Source organism: Corythoichthys intestinalis, chromosome 1 (genome assembly GCF_030265065.1).
Source record: "Corythoichthys intestinalis isolate RoL2023-P3 chromosome 1, ASM3026506v1, whole genome shotgun sequence".
NCBI classification, from domain to species: domain Eukaryota; kingdom Metazoa; phylum Chordata; class Actinopteri; order Syngnathiformes; family Syngnathidae; genus Corythoichthys; species Corythoichthys intestinalis.
This window is the reverse complement of record NC_080395.1, coordinates 67640826-67667134: the sequence shown is the minus strand read 5'-3', so window position 1 is coordinate 67667134 and position 26309 is coordinate 67640826. Positions and strand designations below refer to the sequence as shown.

Here is a 26309-nt window from a genome sequence, read left to right as displayed (position 1 = left end):
ACCTTTTTGGTGTGGAGTGCCAATTTCAAATTTTCTTGTCAATCGGTGTGCCACAAGATTTACCATTTACCATCATATTTGTTGCGGCCTGTTGTATAGGTCTGTGTGGGGGTGTCCTTGTGTGTGCATTTGTAAATCATTGTGTTGAACTCAAATTCGAAAGCAATGATTTGATTTTCATTGATTTTTTTTCTTATTCATGTGAACACGGCGGGGTTTTGTGGTGGAAGGTGATTCCCATGCTGTCGTCATGCTTCACAACCCTATTTTTCTTCAGACTTACACTTTGGTGACATCATTTTCAACAAAGATTTTTTTCCCAATTCTCTTTTACACTTAATTTGCACTTCCACTATTCATCCTGGAGAATATCACGCAGAGGTGCTAGAATTAACAAAGGTAACTGGCATATCATCGTTTATTTTTCTCATCGTTGTGCAATGAATGAATGTAATAAAATACCGTAGTTTTCCTCCATACAACATAGGCCAAAAGTTTTGGCACGCCTGCAGTTTTGTCAGATAATGCTCAATTTCTCTCAGAAAATGATTGCAATTACAAATGCTTTGGGTGTAATATCTTCATTTATTTGGCTTGCAATGAAAAACACAAAAGAGAATGAAAAAAAATTGAATCATTATCATTTTACACAAAAAAGTATTGGCACCCTCAGCCTAATACTTGGTAGCACAACACAACCTTTAGGCAAAATAATTGCGAACAACCGCTTCAGGTATCACTGATTTCCTTACAATGCTCTACTGGAATTTTAGAATATTCTTCCTTGACCAACTGCTGCAGGTCTCTGAGATTTGAAGGGTGCCTTCTCCAAACTGCCATTTTCAGATCTCTCCACAGGTGTTCTATGGGATTCAGGTGTGGACTCATTGCTGGTCACTTTAGAAGTCTGCAGTGCTTTCTCAAACCAATTTGAAGTGTGTTTTGGACCATTGTCCTGCTGGAAGACCCATGACCTCTGAGGGAGACCCAGCTTTCTCACACTGGGTCCTACATTATGCTGCAAAATTTGATGGAAGTTTTCAGACTTCATAATGCCACGTACACTGTCAAGCAGTTGAGTACAGGGGCAGCAAAGCAAACCCAAAACATCAGGGAACCTCCGCCTTGTTTGACTGTGGGACCGCCGTGTTCTTTTGTTTGAAGGCCTTGGATTTTTCCCCTGTAAACTCATATGTTGATGCTTTTTCCTAAAAAGCTCTACTTTTGTCTTATTTGACAAGAGAACATTCTTCCAAAACGTTTTTGGCTTTCTCAGGTAAGTTTTGGCAAACTCCAGCCTGGCTTTCTAATGTCTCTGGGTCAGAAGTGGGATCTTCCTGGTTATCCTACTATAGAGTCCCTTTTCCAGACCCCTACAGATAGTATGGGTTGAGACTGATGTACCCTTGGACTGCAGGAAGGCTTGAAGTTGTTTGGATGTTAGTCGAGGTTCTTTATCCACCATCCGCACAATGTTTCGTTGAAATCTCTCGTCAATTTTTCTTCTCCGTCCACATCTAGGGAGGTTAGCCACAGTGCCATGGGCTTTACAGTTATTGATGACACTGCGCACAATAGACACCGGAAAATTAAGGTCTTTGGAGATGGACTTGTAGCCTTGAGATTGCCCATGCTTCCTCACAATTTTGCTTCTCGAGTCCTCAGACAGTTCTTTGGTCTTCTTTCTTTTCTCCATGCTCAATGTGGTACATACAAGGACACAGGACAGAGGTTGAGTCAACTTTAATCCATTTTAACTGGCCTCAAGTGTGATTTAGTTATTGCCACCACCTGTTATGTGCCACAGGTAAATAACAGGTGCGGTTAATTACAGAAATGAGAGAAGCATCACATGATTTTTCAAAGGGTGCCAATACTTTTTTCCGGCCCATTTTTGGAGTTTTGTGTAAAATGATAATGATTTAATTTTTTTCCCCATTCTCTTCTGTGTTTTTTCATTGCGAGCAAAGTAAATGAAGATATTACAATTGTTAAATGATGAAAGATGATTGTAGGATGAATTTTAGTGAAATGTTTTGAATAGCCGAGTTATATATAAAGCAGCAGTCAATCCGTGAGTAACAACTGTGCATTGAATTTTACCTTTTTCGTTATTTTTATTCTTCAGATGTCAGAAAGACCAGAATCCTCTAAATATTTTCATAATATTTGGATGAGACTATTGCCCAGACAGAAGCTACAAGTTGACCACACTGACCGAGCTCTAGTCTGTTCCACATTGTATTGACAGCAGTGGATTAGAAACCCCGCAGAAAGTCTCCTACTGGCACAAAAATAAAGGATAAGCACCAAACAGCCGCACATCCGGGCTTTTATTGTAATGTTTCATTCTCTTGGAAAAGAAGAGTATTACTAAGAGTTGTTTAGAAAAATTCCTGAAATGGGAGATCTTTGATTTAAGGCTGGGATTAGGCAAATTAATTCGGGGCAATGTCTATGCTTGGGTCTAATTTTAAGAGGATAATGTTGTAATACTGTGTGATTTTTAAAAATACAACAAACAATAACTTTCTTTGAGTGGTTAAAACAAAAGTTCAATTCATCGATTAAAAGGTCAAAGATAAATAAAGCCCATCATATTTTGCAATTCCAACTCCTCTATTTTATTCTGACTGTTGCATCGCCAGAGGGGAATTTTTTTGCCTTGTTTTTTTCCCCCGTCATTCATCCTTGTGCTAAACACGAAATAGAATGGTTTAATTCAGTGGAATCTCTCTCTTTCGATTATACTATACACACACATATACTGTATATTTATATATACACAGAAGTGCCGACCACTGGATATTTTTTCTTTTTCGGAACCATTCTCTGTAAACCCTAGAGATGGTTGTGCGTGAAAATCCCAGTAGATTAGCAGTTTCTGAAATCCTCAAACCAGCCCTTCTGGCACCAACAACCATGCCACGTTCAAAGTCACTCAAATCACCTTTCTTCCCCATACTGGTGCTCGGTTTGAACTGCAGGAGATTGTCTTAAACCATGTCTACATGCCTAAATGCACTGAGTTGCCGCCATGTGATTGGCTGATTAGAAATTAAGTGTTAACGAGCAGGTGGACAGGTGTACCTAATAAAGTGGCCGGTGAGTTTGTATATACTGGACTGTCTCAGGAAATTAGAATACACAATATTCTAATTTTTTGAGACAGTCCTGTGTATATATACAGGACAGTCCTGTATATATACACAGGACTGTCTCAAAAAATTAGAATATTGTGTATTCTAATTTTCTGAGACAGTCCAGTATATATATATATATATATATATATATGTATGTGTGTGTGTATATATATGTGTGTATATATATGTATATATATATATATATATATATATATATGTATATATATGTATATATGTATATGTATATATGCATATGTATATATGCATATGTATATATATGTATATGTATATTGTTGGCGTTGGCTCTCGACCTCGTACCTTCAATGCAGCGCATTCTTTTTCTGTTTTCTGGAGGCTTTACTAAAAACGGAGTCAACACACAAATACTGAGAGTCTCAGGGTGCGGTCAAACAATAAATACATGTTTTAATGAATGAGGCACACACATTACAGCATTTGACTCCCAATATATACCTCACATTTTACAATCTAGTGGGCGTTTAATTTACTCACTCAAACCATTGGTCAACAAAGAATAGTTCTGGGGGTTGTCTTGTGACTTCCCCTGATTGGATGAACAAAGACTTGAGTAGACTAAGGGGCCAAATACACCAGATGCATGATCGTTCCGGTTCCGGGCCGGTTCAGTGTTGACTGTGTGCCACGCAGTATGTCAAAAACAGGCAAATAACTCCGTTCCCTCGTGAGTGCTCGCATGATCGCGCGCTATAATGTGCCATTTAAAAAAACGAAAAACACACGGAGTCTATACTCATCAGAGAAGCAGAGAGAGAGAGCACATTTTTTCTTTGCATATTGATATTTTAGTTATGTCTGTCTCTTAATTCCAGATTGACTGCATCATGTTGAGATCAGGGCTCCGTGTGTGGGGGGTAGGGGGGCGGGGCCTTATTATGCCCTTGTTTGTGTCGGTGGGTTTACATCTTTGTGCACATTTAAAATTTATGGCACATAACATCTCATAGAGCTGTTATAAACAACTGTTAAATATTCTGTAATATTTATAAAATGGATAGCGAATTATATACTACACGAACTAAAAAACAGCGTACTTGGAATTGGTGTCTCAACACTGCAGATTCCTGTGCCCAGCGCGAACTGTTGGGTTTTCAATGAAAAGTCAAGTAAAATGTAGGAAAGAAAGAGAAACGCCTTTAATAGACCACCAGGTCGAAACTTGTGGGTGTCTCTTTATTCTCTTTCGTACTTTTCCCCCTCGACTCTGTATACAAACCGTCAATGTGTGTGCGCCGGGCATGAGAATTTCTGCAGTGGAGCCACTTTCAGATATGCTGCTTTTTTATTCCACTCAGCACGTCGTGTGTTTGATATCATTGCCAGAAAAACACACATAATAGGACACCTTGCAGCTTCTCTTTTAATGCTTATAATAATAATCTGCTGCATCGTATATCACTTTGTGACTTTCCACCTCCATGATGAAACGTTCTTCGTCCATGTTCGCTGGTGTTGAAACCCTGAATAAGCAACTGGGCTGTTACGTCCAGGCCCAGCTCCGCCCATTTTGTCGGATGCGTGTCCAACAAAAATAGAAAATAGCCTATACCAGCCTATACCGGACTATAGCCTATACCGGTGGCCCGCCGGAGATAGTCCGCAGTCAATACGGAGCACTGACGCGGCCGGTATACGTTGAACAATAGAATATAATGGGAACGGATTGGCTCCGGCGCTATCTTTTACCGGAGTCGGACCGGAATCGCAACGATCATGCATCTGGTGTACTTGGGCCCTAAGGGGGGTTCATGTTACACCTTTATGGTCTTCAAAGGACTAAGATAACTGAGCTTACTCTTATAACATCAAATGCTATATGTTAAAAATAACCAGAATGTGAATGCATGATTGCTTTGACTAATATCAAAAGACTACATAAAGTGAACATATAAATGTAAGTACATAACATTATATATATATATATATATGTGTGTGTGTGTGTGTGTGTGTGCGTTTGCAGGGCAGGGGCATGTGTGAACTAACTTTCATTTGCTGTCCATTTCTCACTGTATTCTTCCCTTACTTATGAAGACCCCAATAAATTGAAAATCCTCCACTTTGGGAAGGACCTCCGCCCTGACCTGTATAGGCATTCCACTTAATACTGACTGAGGACCATGGTCTCAGATTCATAGTCACTGATTCACATCCCAACTGCTTCACACTCGGCAAGGAACCGCTCTACTGAGAGTTGAAAATCATGTCTTGATGGAGCTAACAGAACCACTTCAATACTGAGGTAACCAAATCAAAGCTCCTCAACGCCTCGACTGCACCTAGATATTCTGTCTATAAAAGTTATTAACAGACAATGGCCAGCCTTGGCGGAGTCCATTTCTCACTGGAAATGAATCCGACTAACTGTCAGCAATGCAGACCAAACTCTGACACTGGTCGTACAGGGATCAAAATTCCCGTATGAGGAGATCCTGTGAACTATACTCCCAGAGCACCTCCAAAAGACTCCCTGGGAGACACGGCCAAATGCCTTTTCCAAGTCCACAAAACACATATAGGGTGGCTGGGTGAACTCCCAAGCCCCCTGGAGTACCTAGCTGAGGCTACAGAGCTGGTCTACAACCAAGGCAAAATAGGAGACAGTCTGCAATAATTGTCAAAATAACATTTATGACCCTAAGCCGCCCCTTTTGAATGATTTATTATCCTTAAGCCCCGCCCATTTTTCACCTGTCAAATGATAATGATATTTAAGCCCCGCCCCCTTTAGCACCTGTTGTTACTGTTATGGGGGTATTTAGCCCCGAGGTTAGTTCGGGAGGAAGTGTTACGGAATGTGTGGAATGTTCGGAAGTGTTTGAAGTGAAAATATTCCTTTGAAATTTGTAAGAAGACAATGGTTTGTATTATTATGGTGTTTGGGGTGTTTCCCCCCGAGGGCAGTTTCGGAGGAAGTGTGGTGGGGTTATGGGTGGGGGTTCCGGAATGTTTGGAATGTTCGGAAGTGTTTGAAGTGAAAATGAACCTTTGAAGTTTTGAAAAGAAAGGTTAGGGTGGGTTAGGGCAGGGGTCAGTATGACCGGTTTTCAAGACATGTCTGGGCAGTTTCAAAACCGGAACACATGGTCATTGTAGGTGTGGTGCGAATAGGTTAGTTTTCAAGCAATGCTAAATGGTCATTTTCTGACTAGCTTACCTTAGCAGAGCGCGGCGTGTCATTCTCCTGCTTTTGAGTTTTTTCTTAGCTCAGGCAGTTTTTGTTGGGCTAAAAGTTTGTAAAAGTTTGTGTGAGCGCTATTTCAAGCATTTTTTGAATCTACAGTGTTTTTAAGTTTTCTAAGTTTTAGTTAGCATGTACAACGTATTTAAAAGCATACAAATAATAGTTAAATAGTTGCCTGACAGTTTTTTGATAGTTAACATGCACTATGTATTTAAAAGCATACAAATAGTAGTTAAAAAGTAGCCTACTACCATTGTTGTTTTTTGAAGAGAGAGTCTTTTTAAAGGTGTTGCATCCTCGCGATCCCATTTGGAACTGATCTGAAACATGTCTTACTACCTGTTGTGAATCTCCGCCCCTTCTACCTGAACCATCCTATAGACCCTACTCACCAACGTCACAGAATGACGTGTCGCTGTATCCGGCCGCCATATTGTCCGTCATTGTTTATCCATATTCTCAATGGTTTCAATTTGTCGTGCAATTTATAGTGCAATTCATGGAAGCCCCGGTGCTTTCAGACGCTGTAAACTCATTGGATGCGTTGCATAAAAGGCGTTATGTGGAAAAGCTTCAGTCTATCCATTTGCCAGATCCATATTTGATGCCTAAATCGATATTTTTCGACCCGCTGTCTTCCCCGTCTCTGCCTGACATCTGCTACCCTGATATCTACAACTATCTTGTCCACAGAAACTCAGCCTATTCTCACGAAACTTCGAAAAACTTTAAGAGCAGCACTCTAAGCAACATTACCCCGTGTGACCCTTTACTTCCAATTTTCTAAAATGGCGACAATCAAAAAAAAAAAAAAAAAGTTGACTGCGATGGCCGACGCTTCAAGAATAGGTGGATATTGGACTATTTTTTCAATAAAATACGCAACAACTGTGTCTGCCTCATTTGCAAAGAGACAGTAGCTGTTTTCAAAGAGTTCGATGTAACGCGATATTACCAAACAAGACACGCTGACATGTACAACATTACAGGGAAGATACGCAGCAAGAAATTATAGCAACTTGAAGCTAGTTTAATTTCACAGCAGCAGTATTTCGCAAGAGCCCGAGTGTTGAAAGAGAACGCCACAAAGGCGAGATTGTTGAAATTATGAATTTAAAAAATTATAATAAAGCAAATGTGACACACAGAAGGGCTTGCTAAAATGTGTTTAAATATATTGTTCTACGTAAATCAGCCAAGGTAGCTCCCCACATTTTTACCACACCAAATCTGGCCCCTTTTGCAAAAAGTTGGGACACACCTGTTTAACTGATGATCCGGAGGCGAGGCCAGCTTCTTTCACTTGGTACCAGCTAAATATTATTCAAAAAATAATGATGGCGGAAGATATAAACATCTTGAATTTGAAACTGTATGTTGTCGGCGATTAGCCTCGCAATGATCTTAATTGTGCTTGTCAGCCCAAAACCCTCTAAATATATATTAAATGTATCTTACCAGATATAAAATGACTACTACATAATCTGTGGTTATCGTTTGGTGCCCAGTTTTCTCGTCGAATTGCAGCAGTCCATCTCGCTCTCCTCTCCGGGTCTCTTGGAATACGGTAGAACTTCAAGTCTCTCCGTCTATCTTCTCTGTTACTGCAACCAACCCCCACACACGCCTTCACCATTTTGATTATTAATGTTAACGAGCAGAAAAACACGCCATAATAGGAGGAATTTACGTAGCGGTAATGCTTAAACCCGACGAGCTGACGGACAATATGGCGCGGAGGCGTGGTTGTGACGCCATATGAGTAGGGTCTATAGCGGGGTGGGCACGGAAAAGGTGTTAACATTTGTCAAAACCGCGCCCCTGTAAACCTTAGCACCACACCCACTGAAACGTGATACAATGGCGCTATCTAGTGTTTGAAACATATATTGCATTGTCTCTTTCTGGCACCGCAGATATTAAAATGTGTACGGAATAGTTTAGGAATGACAAATGTGTTCTTAATATTAAGATGGTGGAAAAACAAAAACAGGCTGTTGTATTATGTAGTTTCATTACAGACGTCATAACTCAAGAGGGCTTTAGCTAAAATGTAAAATAATGATAATAAAGAAATGAAAATATAATAGGTAAAGACGTTAAGTTAAAATAAATCATTAAATATAATAGGGACAGACGTCATAACTCGAGAGCTTTAGCTAAAATTAAAATAAATGAAAATATAATAGCTACTGACGTTAAATTAAATAAAGTATTTGATATTTTAAAACAATCACACTGCCACAGAGCTGCAATATATTGTTTCTGATCATACTCAGATACATAGAAGTTTACATTGTGTTTAACAGACAGCAGTATATCTGATTTAAAGATATTACTACCTACGTCAAATTGTATGTATGTATAAACGAATAAATAAAATATAATAGGGACAGACTTTAAATTAAAATAAATTAATGAAAATATAATAGGGAGATAAGTTAAATTAAATAAAGTATTGGATATTTTAAAACAATCACACAGCAACAGAACTGCAATTTATTGTTTCTGATCATACTCAGATACATAGAAGTTTACATTTGTGTTTAACAGACAGTAGTATACTGTATCTGATTCAAAGAAATTACTACCTACGTCAAATTGTATGTATGTATAAACGAATAAATGAAATATAATAGGGACAGATGTTAAATTAAATAAAGTATTGGATATTTTAAAACAAGCACACACCAATAGAGCTGCAATATAATCTGTTACTGATCATACCCAGATACATAGAAGTTTACATTTGTGTTTAACAGACAGTAGTATATCTGATTCAAAGAAATTACTAACTGCTTCAAATTGTATATATGTATAAACAAATTAATAAAATATAACAGGGACAGACGTTAAATTAAATAAATATTGGATATTTTAAGACAAGCACACTCTGTTACTGATCATACCCAGATACATAGTTTATATTTGTGTTTAACAGACAAACTGATATCTGATTCAAAGAAATTACTAACTGCTTCAAATTGTATGTATAATTAAACATTTGTGGTAGGTGATATATTTTGTAGTCTGCTTGTTTTTAGGAGTAAGTTTACATACAGCGCCTAGACCTGCTTGGTGAGCTTCCGCAGGGTGAACAACATCCAGGTTTCATTATGTATTTGAGATGTAAATCGCTCAAACAAACCTGTTGCTAGGCTGCTTTTTAAAAAAAACATCTTTTCATTTGAAGTATGAAGAGACAGGTGGGGTCCGCACCGTTCGAATAAGTGAAACCCCGCGAATCAGACGAGCCAGCATGGCTATATCACAAATCAGGTCCTAGCAAGTTTTTTGAAAACAATACAGTTTCACAACTCTGGACACCTTATATAAAGCCGCGATCGCGATGTTCAGTCTCTTTCCTGCGCACCCCAAACGCTGCCCGCTGAAGCAAATATGTCTGACAAAGGTATGCTCTATTTACTGTAGTTAAAAATATGAACTGATGTGTTAACACGAGTGTCTTTTTTTCCCCCCAGAGATTCCATCAAACGCTAGTAAGTCATTTTAAGTAGATTTTCTTAGAGCCACATTTTTAAACGAGCCCCGAACATTCTAAAAGATGAAAAAGTGCTAAAATGTTTACTCTTTCCTCAGTTGACATCATAATAGGTCTTACAGATGAGGGTATGTAATATATTTATCCTTTATTACTATTTTGTATTTAAAACAAACCAGAAATTGACGCCACTATTTTTAGAACTCCTAAATCACGTGGAACAATATTATGCTGTCACCACTTCGCCCAGAGAGGCTGAAGAGGTGACGGGGGAGACGGCGTTGCTGCAGTGCGGCCGAGATTCTCCGGGCCCCAGCACCGCACACCCGGAATACGCCCTCTCAGAACCAAGCGTAGCGCCAGATGCCATTGCTGACACCGCTACGCCCAGAGGGGCTGAAGAGGTGACGGGGGAGACGGCGTTGCTGCCGGGTGGCCGAGATTCTCCGGGTGCCAGCACAACACACCTGGAATACGCCCTCTCAGAACCAAGCGTAGCGCCAGATGCCATCCCCTCAACATACTACGCGCACGAAGGGGCAGCGTGCAATCCAGAATGTCGATTGACAGTCAATTTGCTCTGGGAACGTCTTCAACAAAGTTTGATGCCGAGATCGGATTCGCCGACTGAGCGCAGCCCGAGGCTGGCAACAATGAGTCCTCCGTCCCCTTTGACGGTGAAATCGGAGCCACCGTTTGAGTACGGTCAGCTGTCTGCGACAATGAGTCTGCCGTCCCCTTTGACGGTAAGATCGGAGTCACCGTTTGAATACGGACAACGACTTTTGACGTGGAGTCCGCCACCCCCTTTGACGGTGAAATCGGAGCCGCCGTTTGAGTACGGACAGCGACTTTTGACCCCGAGCCCGCCGAACCTGCTGCAAAGACTGACCACGATAGAACCTTATTATCCGCCGTGTAAGTAAATGTTCACTTCATTGAAAATCAAACATTTAAGTATATATAAATTCGCTCATTATATATATATATATATACATATATATACGATCATCTTTCCACAGTTGGCGTTGTAGACCTTCCGTCTGACGGTAATTGCGATCATTTTACGTTACATCAAAAAAACATGTTTATTTTGATTAAACCCATGTGTTAAACACGAAATATTTACAGGAGCCGACGTGTCGCTAGGATTCGGTGGTCCAACGCCACTATGTGTTGGTAAGTATGTGTCTACTTCACGATTCAGTAAATTTGTCTTTAACAAGTCTGGTACAAAACATTGATGTTTAAAAACACTGCTGTTTAAAAACCCGCCACTGTGATATTGCTTATACGCAAACGTCACGTCATAGACCGTACTTCTCAAAAAGAGGAACTGTCGAAGAGCGGCCATTTTGATTTGCCGACGTCATTGCCACACCATAGACAATTACATAAAGGATGTAAGGTCGGAACATCGCCATTTTGATTTGCCGACGTCATTGCCACACCATAGACGATTACATAAAGGATGTAAGGTCGGAACATCGCCATTTTGATTTGCCGACGTCATTGCCACACCATAGACAATTACCTAAAGGAGCGCGGTCATTTTGTTTCACTAGTTGCAGACCCATCCTCTTAAAGGCGAGATATTTAGATGTAAAAACTAGGGGTGTCAAACGATTAAAATTTTTATTCGAGTTGATTGCAGCTTAAAAATTAATTAATCGTAATTAATCGCAATTAATCGCAATTCAAACCATCTATAAAATATGCCATATTTTTCTGTAAATTGTTAGAATGGAAAGATGAGACACAAGATGGATATATACATTCAACATACAGTACATAAGTACTGTATTTCTTTATTATAACAATAAATCAACAAAGATGGCATTACCATTATTAACAGTCTGTGAAAGCGATACATGGATCGAAAGACTTGTAGTTCTTAAAAGATAACATTTTAGTACAAGTTATAGAAATTTTATATTAAAACCCCTCATGTTTTCTTTTTAATAAAATGTGTAAAATATTCAATCAAAAAATAAACTAGTAGCCTGCCATTGTTGATGTCAATAATTACTTACACAATGCTCATGGGTGCTGAAGCCTATAAAATCAGTCGCACCCAAGCGCCAGCAGAGGGCGACAAAACTCAGAAAAACACAACAAGTACACCTTTCACAATGCTGTCATTTTAATCTGTTTGAACGGGGCATTTCTGCGTTAATTGCGTCAAATATTTTAACGGGATTAATTTAAAAAAATAATTACCGCTCGTTAACGCGATAATTTTGACAGCCCTAGTAAAAACTTTTGAAATGACCTGCATTATCAATAATTTACACTCCTTTTTCTACAGACGCTGCAGTACAGGCTGGGATTGGCGACGGTAATATTTGTAAGTGTGTTTTTTGTTTAAAACGTTAGCATTCATCAACACAGCTAATCGTAAAACACCACCATCTAGTGTTTGATTGACATAGTTATGTTTACTTCAGATGAATAAATGACAGCTATACTTCTTTTTTTTTTTAAATTTAATTAATGTATTTATTTTTTTGATCTGCCAGTCATTGTGAATATTTTTTAGGGTGTCAAACCGGTGTGACCACTCAGACGGGGGACCTATCTGGGGATTGGGTAGAAGGTAAGAGCGTTTTTTTTTTTTTTTTTAATTTTAAATGTATTGATGGTGGGTTAATGGTGGCTAAACTAAAATATGTTATTTTACAGAGCCTACAGCGGGTCCTCACAATCACTATCGTAAGTCCGAATCTGATTGATATAAATTACATTTTTATTTTTATCAAACTCATCGTATTTTTTTTTTTTTTTCTATTTAAGCTGGAGTGGGACCTATAAGACACGAACCCCAAAGGCATCTGTACAACCCTTGCGGAGATCACCAGAGACCAGGATCAACATCTACACATAGCCAAAGGTTCTATACAACCCCGGAATCAAGGTCTCCACCGGGTCGCTACACTGTACATCCACCACCTGTGACACCCCTTTCACAAAGGGTCGAAAACCAGCCTATTGACCTGCCATTTCCTGGGCGAGACCGCCTAGAACATCCTGCATACTTGTCGGGACTACCCTTGCCATCGATTTCGGTCACGATCAATGAAGTTGTGGTAACCGTTCGCACTTATCACTTTTAACTGATTTGTGAAGGGGTGCTGTCTCATTTTCTGATTTGTTTTTTAATTAAAAAATAACATTAAAAAATGGATGATGTTTTTGACGACGTGCTGCATCATTTGCAAAATATCGTAGAACAAATAAACAATGAAATCTTGGTGGATCAATCTGAGTCTTTTTCATTTGAGTTGGATGATGACCCCTTTTTTCATATTCGCATGATTGATGATTTTGTAGATTTCTTTAGTCTATTAAATGAAGCACTCAGACAGTTAAATCAACCACATGAGTCTGAAAATGAGATGGAGCAATCTCCTACCTCTTTAGAGCTTGTAAATCCACTTGCTACCACAACAGAGCATCCTGATGCTACATACGCAGAGCAGGTGTGCGCACCTGCTACCCCAACAGAGCATCGGGTTGCTACATACGCGGAGCAGGTGTGCACACCTGCTACCGCATCAGAGCATCCTAATGCAGCATCCTCGGAACAGGTGTACGCACCTACTACTGCATCAGAGCATCCTGAGAGAGATGTAAACATGCAAACAGATTCACCTGCGGGCCAGGGGCAGCCCCCACCCGACATAGAAGACAATGCTCATCAACACAGGAACTCTGAGAGAGTTGAACCTCAGTTAGTAGGTGAAGTAATTAACAGGGAAAAATTCAACTCAATTGAAATAAGACAGGAGTGGATACCACCTATAAATGACAGACCCCTTGATTTTACAGTTTTTTACAATAATGTAATGACAACATTGGCCTGCAGGTTGACAATGTACTCGCGGTTACAGCACCCGGAGACATTATCCAAATTGAGTTACCTGGGGAAAATGTCCGTCAGCATGATATTTTACAAGTGGGTGATGATTCAGATGTCATTCATCAAGGCTTTCAAAATTTATTCGATAGAGTAGTACAATCAAACGGGGAGGTTCTCTTGTGATTCGAGTTTGGAGATAGTGATTAGAATTGCCAGAGATAAAAGAGGAGGCGGTGGGTGTAGACGTAAACTAGGACAGTCACTGGATTGTGAGGTTGTCCGTTAAAAGCGGAAGTGTCTATCCGTCCTGCCCCTCAAAACAATCATCTTTGTTTAGCGTTAGCGTTCATGCTGGATAACACGTTAACGATCAACAGGCTATATCAGAAGCCGAAGCAAATATCAATTATGTATGACCATACCTCCCGCAGGAATTTTATGGCGCCGATCGTATGTCATCAGTAGAACAATCGAAATTCCTCGAGTGGTACAGCACAGAGTGTAAAGGTGTGTTCGATTTAAAAAGAGAAGCCTTGATGTAATGTCGGAACAACGTGGACATTTTAGCTCTTGTGTGTCCAAAATTTCGGGATGCCTTCCTAAAAGAAACGAATGTTGACCCCTTTAATAGCGTGACCATCGCCTCAGCTTGCAAGGCTGTTTTCCGCATAAATTACCTGAAAGCCGACACTTTGGCCATAACGTCGCCCGATAATTACCAGTGTTGGGCACGTTACTTTAAAAAAGTAATTAGTTACATTACTCACTACTTCTTCCAAAAAGTAACTGAGTTAGTAACTGAATTACTCCATAGTAAAAGTAACTAGTTACCAGGGAAAGTAACTATTTCCGGTACTTTAAAAAGAACTTGTTGTATGTCAAAGAATTTGAAATTTTCTGAGCAGTACTCGAGTCAGTGGAATAGAGAAGAATAGACAGGTAGTTAACTTGTTAGGTGCTTCAGCAGATTTGAATTGCTTACCACAGATGTCGACAAAAGCTTTGCCCCGGGACATAAATTACACATTACATGCAGGTTTTTTCCTTTAATTTCGACAAACTTGAAATAGTGTCTATATCTCCACCTCTTAAAGGACAATTTTTCTTCTGAATGCTCTGCCATCCTGACCCTGTGCATCTGTTTTTCGTGCGTGTGTTTGCCGCACGCGTTGTTCCAGTTTGCTTGTGAAATCACCTGCTCTGATTGGCTTACCACGACACGACTCTAACCCTCAGCCAATCACAATCACTTCCATCGCATCTCTCGAGGGGCTGCATTCAGGTAGGCTCGTTTCCCGACAATTCACATCACCTTCAAAGCATCTGCCGTCCTCAAGATGGAAGCAGAATTATTGCTGGCTGACAATGGGAGATGAGAACGAGGCCAGCATCAGGTGTAGCAAACACAGAAACGTTACCAAACTTTGGAAAGCCTTGTCTAATTGAATGAGAAGGGACAAACAGCTTGGAGTCAGAAGTACGCGCGCTATTCTCGAACCTGAACGCACCCCAAGTCTTGGATGACAAATCAACAGAGCAGAGTCGACTCGACACGGCTGGTAGTTTCTTCAGTTTATTCAGAGTAAGTAACGCACTGCTTTTGACCGTCAGTAACGGTAACTGCGTTGTAACGGCGGAAAAAGTAATTCGTTAGATTACGCCGTTACTGAAAAAATAACGCCGTTACGTAATGGCGTTATTTATAACGGCGTTACTCCCAACACTGAATTACAAACGTAAACACAAGGCCTTCTCCCATGATTCAATACAATACCTTCAATGGGTGGCTTGTAAAAAAGGTGTTCATATAATCCACGCCATGAATGCAGGGGGAAAAAAAGTCGCCGGTTGCTATGTGGACGGTTACTTTGAAACCCCTGACTGTACCATATATGTCTGGGAGTATGAAGGCTGTTTTTTTCACGCATGTCCCACTTGTTTTGACCTTGCGAGGGAATGTCCGCTGACAAAACGCCCTTTTGGCGAATTGTACGTAATGAGTCAGAGGAAACTGCAACTGCTTGAGTCAGTGCCTAGAGTGCACTTGACTGTGATGCGAGAGCATGACTGGGTCAAGATGAAACAGTCCGACCCTGAAGTGCGTGACTTTCTCACCCGGACTGAGTTCCCTCAACCTCTTGAACCGAGACAGGCCCTTTTCGGTGGGTGAGTTCTTTTGTTTTGAGATACACAGCCAGCCCTAACGAGCGCGTCTTGTATGTAGATGTGACGAGCCTCTACCCCTTTGTCAATAGCACGTGTAAATACCCGATTGGGCATCCGTCCATCATCCACAATGACTTTGGTAGCGATTTGACCAAATTCTTTGGTTTCATCAGAGCGGAGGTGTATCCGACGAGACAGCTTTATTTTCCGGTGTTCCCCTTCAAAACAGCCCGAGGTAAGCTAGTTTTTACACTCTGTCGCACCTGCGTCGAAATAAACAATCAAACCAGCGAATGTACATGCGACGTCGCCTTTAGGGCGTTGACAGGTGTATGGACGACGTTCGAATTCAACAAAGCGGTCTCGTTAGGGTACAGCAGGGGTCAGCAACCCTCGAGTGCCACTATCCAGCTTGTTTTCCATGTCTCCCTCCTTTGACACACCTGAATCAAATGATAGATCATCAACAAGCTCTTCAGAAGCCTGATAACGATCATGATAATTTGATTCAGGTGTGTTAAAGGGGAAATTCCACAGCCACATCCAGGAACTACTAATACACATTGACGATTGTGGGTGGGATTTGTGCAGTAAACCCACAGCGATTTTCGACATCCTGAACCAGTGGCTGTCATGTGTTCCCGTCATTTGGTGACAATGTTAAAGACCCGACAATGTGCTTTGAAATCCCTTGCGATGCCATCCGCAGTCAATGAGGACCGCCCCACCCAACGTGAAAATCGAAAATCCGCATCATAGAGGGGGAGCTTATTAACATTAAAAAATTACATATAATATAATGGCCAGAATATAAGATGTGCTTTATGTTCTTTGCATTGAAATTGCATTGAAAAAGTGGGGGTCGTCATATATTCGCAGTCTAGACGTTATACCCATTTACGACGCCAGATGGCGCCAGATATCATTGAAGCGATGTTCTGTCATGACAGATCTCAGCTCCTCTCAAGTTTAACCAGTTTGCGTTATTTTATTGCAATGTTTTTCCTTATTCAGATTTGTTTCAAGACTACAGTTACAGTTCACTTTAATGGTTAAAGCAGTTATTGCAATTTTGTTGTTTTATCACAATAGATTGGTTTATTTACATTTCAAAAACCAGAAGCCATTCATTTATGAATGTGATTGCACTTTAGTTTACATATTTAAATGTCACATATTAAGATTTGAATCAGGCAAAATAACATGCTTTTTCTCTCAAATACATGACTGTAAAGCGCTTTGAGCGCCTTAAGGTGGAAAAGCGCTATACAAGTATAACACCATTTACCATTATAATTATTTGTTTCAGATGTGTTGTAATTATTTTTTGTATGCAAAATAATTTGGTGTTCAATAGTCTTTTTTCAAACTTGAGTCTTGAAAAAGAGGGGGTCGTCTTATAATCAGGGCCGTCTTATATTTGGGCCAGTACGGTAATATAATATAATATAATATAATATAATATAATATAATATAATCAGGGGTGCACATAAGTGGTACGCATGCGCGCATGCGTACTGGACGTAGACAAACGCGCTGGCCCTCAACGGCTTCCATACGCTTTTGCGTACCGATGGCTGACCACTGTATTTGCGGTGGACACGAGAAAATAACTTCTGAAAATGTCGAAGAGGCAGGCCACACTGAGTAATTACTTCCGTGTTCCTCCACCCCCGTCAAAAGACAGACAGACGACAGAGACGTCACCGGAGCTACCGAAAAAAAGGACTTTTGCTGAAAAGTGGCTACAGGAGGTACCGTGGCTAGAAGCAAATGATGCTCGCACGGAAATGCGGTACAAAATGTGCCGTGAGAATCCCAATGTCGCCGATAAGAGCAGCGCATTTTATGTAGGTTCAAAGAATTTCAGCCATCCAAACTTTGAAAAGCACGAAAAAACAGAGAGCATGTGGCAATTAAGCAAACTATCGATGTCAGACAGGACCACACTCGCCCTATGGACAAGTGGCGGAATAGGGCGGAATAAAGGTAATGAACAGCGACATGCACTGACAAACGTGTTTTTGCTCGCATTTTACAAAGCTAAACATGCACGTTCAATGAGGTCTTATGAGGAGGACATCCCACTTTTAAAAAGGCTTGGAGTTAATGTGGGAGCCGCATAATGCCCTTTATTTTGAATTGGTGCTTTTTATTTCTTTACATTTCACTTCAAAGTAATGGCAATTTTGTTGTGCCAGTTGATGTTAATCAAGCATTAATTGTTAATATAATTAATTAAAGTTAATTGGCTCTAAGTAAAGCTTGTCATTAATTTATCGCATCAGGCGGGTCGGCTCTCAAGCTCAATGAGGACCAAGTCACATCTCCAGGTCCTCCTCTGAGAACCTGGGCAAAAAAATTATGTGCACCCCTGAATATAATATATGAATGTTCATGGTTGTGCTCAATGTATTTATTCAGATTCAACAGCATTGGAAAGAGATACATATACTGTAAAACATGTTTATTCCCTTATCCCTAAATGTAATTGAAAAAAAACTAAACGAAACAAAAACACCCCTTGTGTGTGTTAAAAGTTGAATAACGTCTCCTGACAGTCTTTTGTCCACGCAAACTGCTGATTGTTCTGAAGGAGGCGGAACAAGGGCGAGAACCACTTCACGCACCTCCAGTAATAAGAAGGCAGTACCAAAAACGTTTGAGCTGCGTCTGTTGAAACTGGCCAGTCTTTCATCACGCAAATTTTCTCCTCCAATGTTCTGATGCACCTGTAATCCACTTTGTGCCCCAGAAATTCCACCTTTCGCCATAAGGGGTGGCATTTCTCTGGATGAAGTTCCAGTCCAGCCGTTGCAATTCTCCCCAACACCAGTCTCAGGGAACCCAATATGGCCTGGAAAGACTGGTGTGGATGAGGACAACATCCAGCCCATTGCCTTGAATTGCCAGTGTCCTCTGGAGGTGCAGAATGCAGTCTTCGTCTTTGAGGGAAACTTGCCAGTATATACTGCGCAGGACGAGCGACGAGAACCACGCAGACCCCAATATTAGGTCTCGCGTCTCATCCCACAGAAGGGGGTAACAGTCCTTCCACGTCACTTTATCAAGCAGACTGCAGTCCACACAGACCCACGGCCTGGACCCTTTTTGCGGCGAACATTACCACGCTAGACGCCTAGGGGCTGACAGAAGGCTCAATGATACCTGCGTCCAGCATGGCATGGACCTCCTTGTTCGTAACTTCCTGCAGGGCCATTGGTAGATGCCGTGGCCGCAACTTGATTGGTCGTGCATCTCCGGTGTGGATGTGATGCTCCATTAAGTGCGTCGGACCCATCCCGTGTTCACCGTGGGCAAAAATGTCCTTAAAGTCCCACAGCACTCGCCATAACTGCTCCCGTTGCTCACCATCCAGGCCTATGCATTTGGCTTCTCAGATGGAGCGGATAGCCTCTGTCCGGTCCTCCAGTTGCTGTGGTGCTAAACTTTCCACTGTCACTATAGGGCCATGCTATTCCGGTCGAACGGACCCTGTCCCAGTCAACAACAACTGTGCAGTTGGTGTGTTGATGGACACTACAGAAGTGGTCCGTTGTGAAGGAGCAATCAGCTTTACATAGTTTTGTATTCTTCAAGAAGTCTCGCCCGCATATACAAGTGTCACTCTGATGAATTCTCGAGGACAAACACAAATGTCCCTTTCCCATTCATCCGAGCCGTTTCGCCCGTCACAGCTCTCAGCTTCTTAATGGTTGTTTCCAGCACAGTTCCTGTAGGAACAACATATGGCCTCACAATTGTGGCAGAAGACCCCGAGTCCACCAGGGTACTGCAGGAAACATCCCCAATCAGCATTGGGATATGGCTGGGGTACCCAACCTCTGTTCAACCATCCCTGGCAACAGCTCCATCATGCTCTAGCGCTCCTCCATCCACGGTATCCACCTGGTCCCGGGAATTGGCAGAGTGGGTCCACATTGTCCGGCCTACATGGACTCCTTCCAGTTTCTCTGCTGGTCCATCCTCTTTGGCCAACATCCCACCAGATGCCCAAGCTAATCACACCCCCAGCAGATGGCAAGCCATGCCCGGCGGTTGTTCTTGTCTGTGCGCTGGTCCGTGTGGGTTTTTAAAGCACACACCATCTTCTCCAGCCATGGTGCGCTTTGCTCCACCCCCAACGATAGTGCTGTGACTGGGCCTGGTGGACTGGTGACTGTAGCACCCCCTTGGCTGCAATCTCCCTTTCCATCGCAAACGCAAGCGCCACACCCAGGTCCGGGTGTGTTTGAGCTGCACATGAATGCAAAGTTTATCTGGCCTAAGAACCTGAAAAAATTGATCGCATATCAGTTCGTCTTGGACTTCATCCGGCATTCCAGCATACGCCTGTCAACCCGGGCTCTAGATCTCGTTGGCGAGGCAACGTAGTGGCTCATTCGACTGCCACTCACAATGTTTAAACTCACAGCGCATAGAGGGTGTGGAAGGAGATGAGTCAGTAACGACTTACTCACTTTAATGTGGCAACAATGGAAAAATCATGACAAAACAACAGCGGGCTGCTGCAACATGCGACCGCCAACTCTAGCTTCCAGGCCGCTCTCTCTTTACTGGCTCGCTCACTTCCCACTACGTAACAGCCCACAAGTCCCAAGCATCTCTTAAAGGGGCCACACATATTTACGGCCATTACAAAATTATCATACCATATATGGAACATTACATACCTTGAATATTAGAAATATCCTCCTGAGACCCAAATTTTATTTTATTTTTGTTTTTATTATTTGCAATGCATTTTCCAGGGGTGGCCAAGTCTTGTGATCATGAGCCTCTTTTCTTGGTCTCCCTCCTCCATACTAACGTTCAGGGGATTGCTTGCTATCAATCAAATTAGAAGTTCTATAGTGGTGTTAAATGTGGATGTGTTCCATTTCATCAATGTTAGCTAAACGTCCGTATCGTTTTTTTAATAGGCAGGTAGCAAGGGTAAAAAATGCTATATGGTTTGCTCACTCACATTTTTTACTAATTGTAATTTACTAGTTTAATCTTTTAATGTCCTTCTCTCATAAAAAGAAATTCATAATGTATTTTTACTCAACAGGTTTCCATCACAGCAGCTGACGTTGAGATGTCACTCAATGTTCCTTCAAGTCCTCGTCTGATACTATCTGGTATGCATTTAAATTAGATTAAATGATGAACACCTCATTTAGGCCGTTCATTGTAAGTTTACTCATTTCTATACAAAGTAACGTGAGGTCCCATGTTTCTATGACCTGAAGTTTCAGATACAACAGGGCAGATCGTGATCAGTGGATGGATGATTACATTGGAAGGCCGTGTAATGTCTGAGGGCATCACACCAACATTCACAACAGGGCTTGCTGCTGTGTTTGCAATCTACTTATATCTATTATATCTTCAACCTTCAGTTAGGAATCCTGCAGATACTCACAAATGTAATTCTCAACGCTCAGTTTTATAACAGGGAATACATTGCAAATTGTATGATGTTCACCTTTGATTTAAATATTAAGGTTCACTTTTTTGGGATGACAATTTCCATCCATCATCTGCCGCTTAATCCGGGTCGGGTCGCGGGTTATGAGAATGTTTGTTGAAGCCTGACTGTGAGCATTTTTCTTCATACCTTTTGTTTTTTTTTATTTTATTTTTTTTATTAAAATGCACACACAAACTGCCTAAATATGTACAGTGGTACCTCGACATACGATCGCTTCGACACACGATCTTTTCGACATCCGACGTAAAATTTGACACGCCATTTGTTTCTACATCCGACGACATGCTCGAAATACGACGACACGACAGCAACACAAACGAACAGATTTTCTTGTGTGAGAAATCAACACAGGTTTCCAAAAAGTTGGTGAAACAAGGAAAAAAGTGATGCTTACCTTTGAAATGAAGATGCAAATTATAGAAAAATATGAGCGTTGGGTGCGCATCCGTGAGCTGGCTCAACAATACAGCTCCACGGTCCTCTTCCGACAACCGTTCGCCAGTCTTTATAAGTTAAGGTGACAATTATTATTGTGGTAACATCGCCAAAGAAATCACCAGCGTCGTCATGTTTTTATAATTTATTTAAGAACTTATTCAACACAAAACGCCCATTGCCCTCTGCAGTTGACTGTGCTCTCAAGAAAACGAAAGTATTATCTCTACCGCACTGACCTATCTCACTGTGACGTCAGCCCCGCGGTGCATTCAGGTACAGCAAAAAGTGTCCGCCACATTAGAATCCAATTTGTTACATTATTAACGGAATCATTTTTATTTTATTATTATTATTATTATTAATATTATTATTATCATTATTATATTATTCTGATTTTTATTAATAACTTATTTATTTTGCTATGTTTAATTGCCATTTATAATAATTGTACCAGCAGTATTTATTATGGATTTAGTGTAGGTTTTTGGGTGTGGAACGAATTAATGGAATTTTAATGTATTCCTATGGGAAAATCCTGCTCGACATACGACCATTTCGACTTACAAACAAGGTCTTGGAACGAATTAACTTCGTATGTAGAGGTACCACTGTATTACCTTTTTTGATGGCTTTTATGCATTTATTTTAATTGCCCAGCCTGAATCAACAGGGTGTATTTTCAGTTTTTTACCTATTTGAAGAGTATTTGTCAATTGCTTTTGGAAATAAAGGTTTCTCATGGATATTGATGTTTTGTTTTGTTTTTTGCTTATTTCGCATGATGTCACACCAATGGACACCAAATGCATTTCCTGTCACTTTCCCAATGAATAACGTTAAAAACACAGTATACAGTAAATAACACAGTATACTGGAGCAGTATTTATGGATTACAGACAACTACTGTAAAGCAAATTTACGTTATCAGGACTGTACAATAACAGTATATAAATGGCAACCCTGCTGAATTTTTTTATGCCGCTGCTCATGGAGACTCATATATATGGCTTAGGTAGGTGCCTGTTTTGGTTTTAGGTCGGTAGCAGCTTTGGTTTTGTAAATATTTGAATTTGAAGTTTTTGAAAATAGGCCCCCTACAAATCGGCTCCGTTCCCCATGTCATGTCAATATGTTATGAAGTCTATGGCTGTAACTTCTTTAGGAGGCTCCTCTGTCCTCTCCACTCGTTACCTGTATTAATAGCACGTGTTTGAACTCATTCTCAGTATAGAAGACACCTGTCCACAACCTCAAACAGTCACACTCCAAACTCCACTACCAGTACACTGTAAAAAATTTCAGTGTAAAATAACGGTAAAGAGCTGGCAGCAGGGTTGCCATTTATTTCCTGTTATTTTACAGTCTTGGAAATGAAAAAATGTTTTACAGTAGTAGTCCGTAATCCAGAAAAACAATTGATTACTGTATTTCCATAAACTACAGTAAAGGGCTGGCAGCAGGGTTGCCATTTATGTACAGTCCTGATAACGTAAATTTGCTTTAGTAGTAGTAGTCTGTAATCCATAAATACTGCTCCAGTATACTGTGTTATTTACGGTATACTGTGTTTTTAACGTTATTCATTGGGAAAGTGACAGGAAATAAATGCATTTGGTGTCCATTGTTGTGACATCATGCGAAATAAGCAAAAAAAAAACATCAATATCAATGAGAAACCATTATTTCCAAGAACAATTCACAAATACTCTTCAAATTGGTAAAAAACAGAAAATACACCCTGTTGATTCAGGCTGGGCAATTAAATGCATAAAAGCCATCAAAAAAGGTAATACATATTTAGGCAGTTTGTGTGTGCATTTTCATTTAAAAAAGTAAAAATACATTAAAAAAAAAAAAAAAAAAAAAAAAAGACAAAAGGTATAAAGAAAAATGCTCACAGTCTGGCTTCAACATTCTCATAACCCGCGACCCGACACCGGATTAAGCGTCAGATGGATGGAATTTGTCATCCCAAAAAAGTGAACCTAAATATTTAAGTAAAAGGTGAACATCATACAATTTGCAATGTATTCCCCGTTATAAAACTGAGCATTGAGAATTACATTTGGGCTATCTGCAGAATTCCTAACTGGAGGTTGAAGATATAATAGATATAAGTAGATTGCAAACACAGCAGAGAGCCCTATTGTGAATGTTGGTGTGATGCCCTCAGACATTACACGGGCTTCCAATGTAATCATCCATCCACTGATCACGATCTGCCCTGTTGTATCTGAAACTTCATGTCATAGAAACATGGGACCTCACGTTACTTTGTATAGAAATGAGTAAACTTACAATGAACGGCCTAAATGAGGTGTTCATCATTTAATCTAAATAAAATGCATACCAGACAGTATCAAACGAGGACTTTAAGGAACATTGAGTGACATCTCAACGTCAGCTGCTGTGGTGGAAACCTGTTGAGTAAAAATACATTATGCTTTTCTTTTTATGAGAGAAGGACATTAAAAGATCAAACTAGTAAATTAGAATTAGTAAAAAATGTGAGTGAGCAAACCATATAGCGTTTTTTACCCTTGCTACCTGCCTATTAAAAAACTATACAGACGATTAGCTAACATTGATGAAATGGAACACATCCACATTTAACACCACTATAGAACTTCTAATTTGATTGATAGCAAGCAGTCCCCTGAACGTTAGTATGATATCAAATATTTTAGGCAGTATGAGTAAGACTCAAAAACTTACCGTCTATGAATTATTAGATGCGATTATAGATCCCGTTGGATGTTGAATAACAAACACAGGAAACTTTCCAAACAATACTGTAGTGTCCTGTAAATTAAAAGCAAGTGGGTTCAGCTGCGGCCCGCAGTACTCTCCCAATTTACCACGCTCTTTTTTTGGTGCCTTCCACATCCAATGACACAGAAAAGACACAGATTTGATTACTCATTGAAAGCAGGTGCAAGGGGCGCGGTTGGAGAGTACTGCGGGCCGCAGCTGGACCTTTCACATTTAAAGGGGAAATATGTCACATTCCGAAGATCACACATGGTAAATAGTTATTTTCTCAACTATTATATAGTGCATTTAGAAATGACCTGTCGCCCTCCGTTAAATATTTTCTGGATATACTGAATGAAAGCTAATTTTACTTGCCCACGCCGCTGGACTTCCGAAGACACTCGGCCAATTCAACAGCATGGCAAAACATTGTTTCATTGCAAGTGTTACGCCACGGACGACGCAGCAGAATAAACAATCATCATGGAGAGCAATTTGTTGGACAACTAGTCTTTTGTCAGCGATTCAGACATTGAATCAAATAAAAATGTTTTCATTTTCACGGGAGATGGTTTGGAGGGCAATTTATGTGCTGACGATGATGGATCCTTCTCAATATTACTGCACCATACATGTATGTGCCGGAGGCAAAACCTTCAGCAGACGACGCAATTGCTGATGGTGAAGTTGAAGAAATCGGCATCAACATTGTGTATAATATGTTAGTATCTCCTAAAAACTCTCAACCCCCTCACGAGACCCTCATTATTTGATTTATGCTTGTTGGAGGTGGGGGACCGAGAAAAGAGGCTCATGATCACAAGACTTGGCCACCCTTGGAAAATGCATTGCAAATAATAAAAACAAAAATAAAATAAAATGTGGGTCTCAGGAGGATATTTCTAATATTTAAGGTATGTAATGTTCCATATATGGTATGATAATTTTGTAATGGCCGTAAATATGTGTGGCCCCTTTAAGAAATGCTTGGGACTTGTGGGCTGTTACGTAGTGGGAAGTGAGCGAGCCAGTAAAGAGAGAGCGGCCTGAAAGCTAGAGTTGGTGGTCGCATGTTGCAGCAGCCCGCTGTTGTTTTGTCATGATTTTTCCATTGTTGTCACATTAAAGTGAGTAAGTCGTTACTGACTCATCTCCTTCCACACCCTCTATGCACTATGAGTTTAAACATGGTAAGTGGCAGTCGAATGAGCCACTACGTTGCCTCACCCATGATATCTAGAGCCCAGGTTGACAGGCGTATGCTGGAATGCCGGATGAAGTCCAAGACAAAATGATATGCGACCAATTTTTTCAGGTTCTTAGGCCAGATGAACTTTGTATTCATGTGCAGCTCAAACATGCCCGGACCTGGGTGTGGTGCTTGCTTTTGTGATGGAAAGGGAGATTTCAGCCAAAGGGGTGCTACAGTCACCAGTCCACCAGGCCCAGTCACAGCACTATCGTTGGGGGTGGAGCAAAGCGCACCATGGCTGGAGGAGATGGTGTGTGCTTTAAAAACCCACACGGACCAGCGCATGGACAAGAACAACCGCCAGGCGTGGCTTGCCATCTGCTGGGGGTGTGAACAGCTTAGGCATCTGGTGGGATGTTGGCCAAAGAGGATGGACCAGCAGGGAAACTGGAAGGAGTCCAAGTAGGCCGGACAATGTGGGCCCACTCTGCCATTTCCCGGGACCAGCAACCCCCCCTGGTGGATACCGTGGATGGAG

The 26309-nt window shown here is 40.9% G+C and overlaps 1 protein-coding gene across 6 annotated transcripts in view; it reads left to right on the top strand.

Moving 5' to 3' along the window:
* Positions 1-26309, top strand: part of LOC130922430 (uncharacterized) — a 47502-nt gene that overhangs the window by 6727 nt on the left and 14466 nt on the right. For 4 of the 6 annotated variants that reach the window (XM_057847249.1, XM_057847232.1, XM_057847239.1 and 1 more), the window contains 9 exons: positions 9846-9863; positions 9964-9993; positions 10067-10783; positions 10888-10914; positions 10997-11044; positions 12174-12212; positions 12405-12461; positions 12548-12577; positions 12659-12951. In XM_057847249.1, the coding sequence (XP_057703232.1) occupies positions 9846-9863; positions 9964-9993; positions 10067-10783; positions 10888-10914; positions 10997-11044; positions 12174-12212; positions 12405-12461; positions 12548-12577; positions 12659-12951 (1259 nt within the window). Of the gene's footprint in view, positions 1-9845; positions 9864-9963; positions 10784-10887; positions 10915-10996; positions 11045-12173; positions 12213-12404; positions 12462-12547; positions 12578-12658; positions 12952-26309 lie in introns of all 6 variants that reach the window. The other 2 variants (XM_057847226.1, XM_057847269.1) reach the window with 1 other exon arrangement.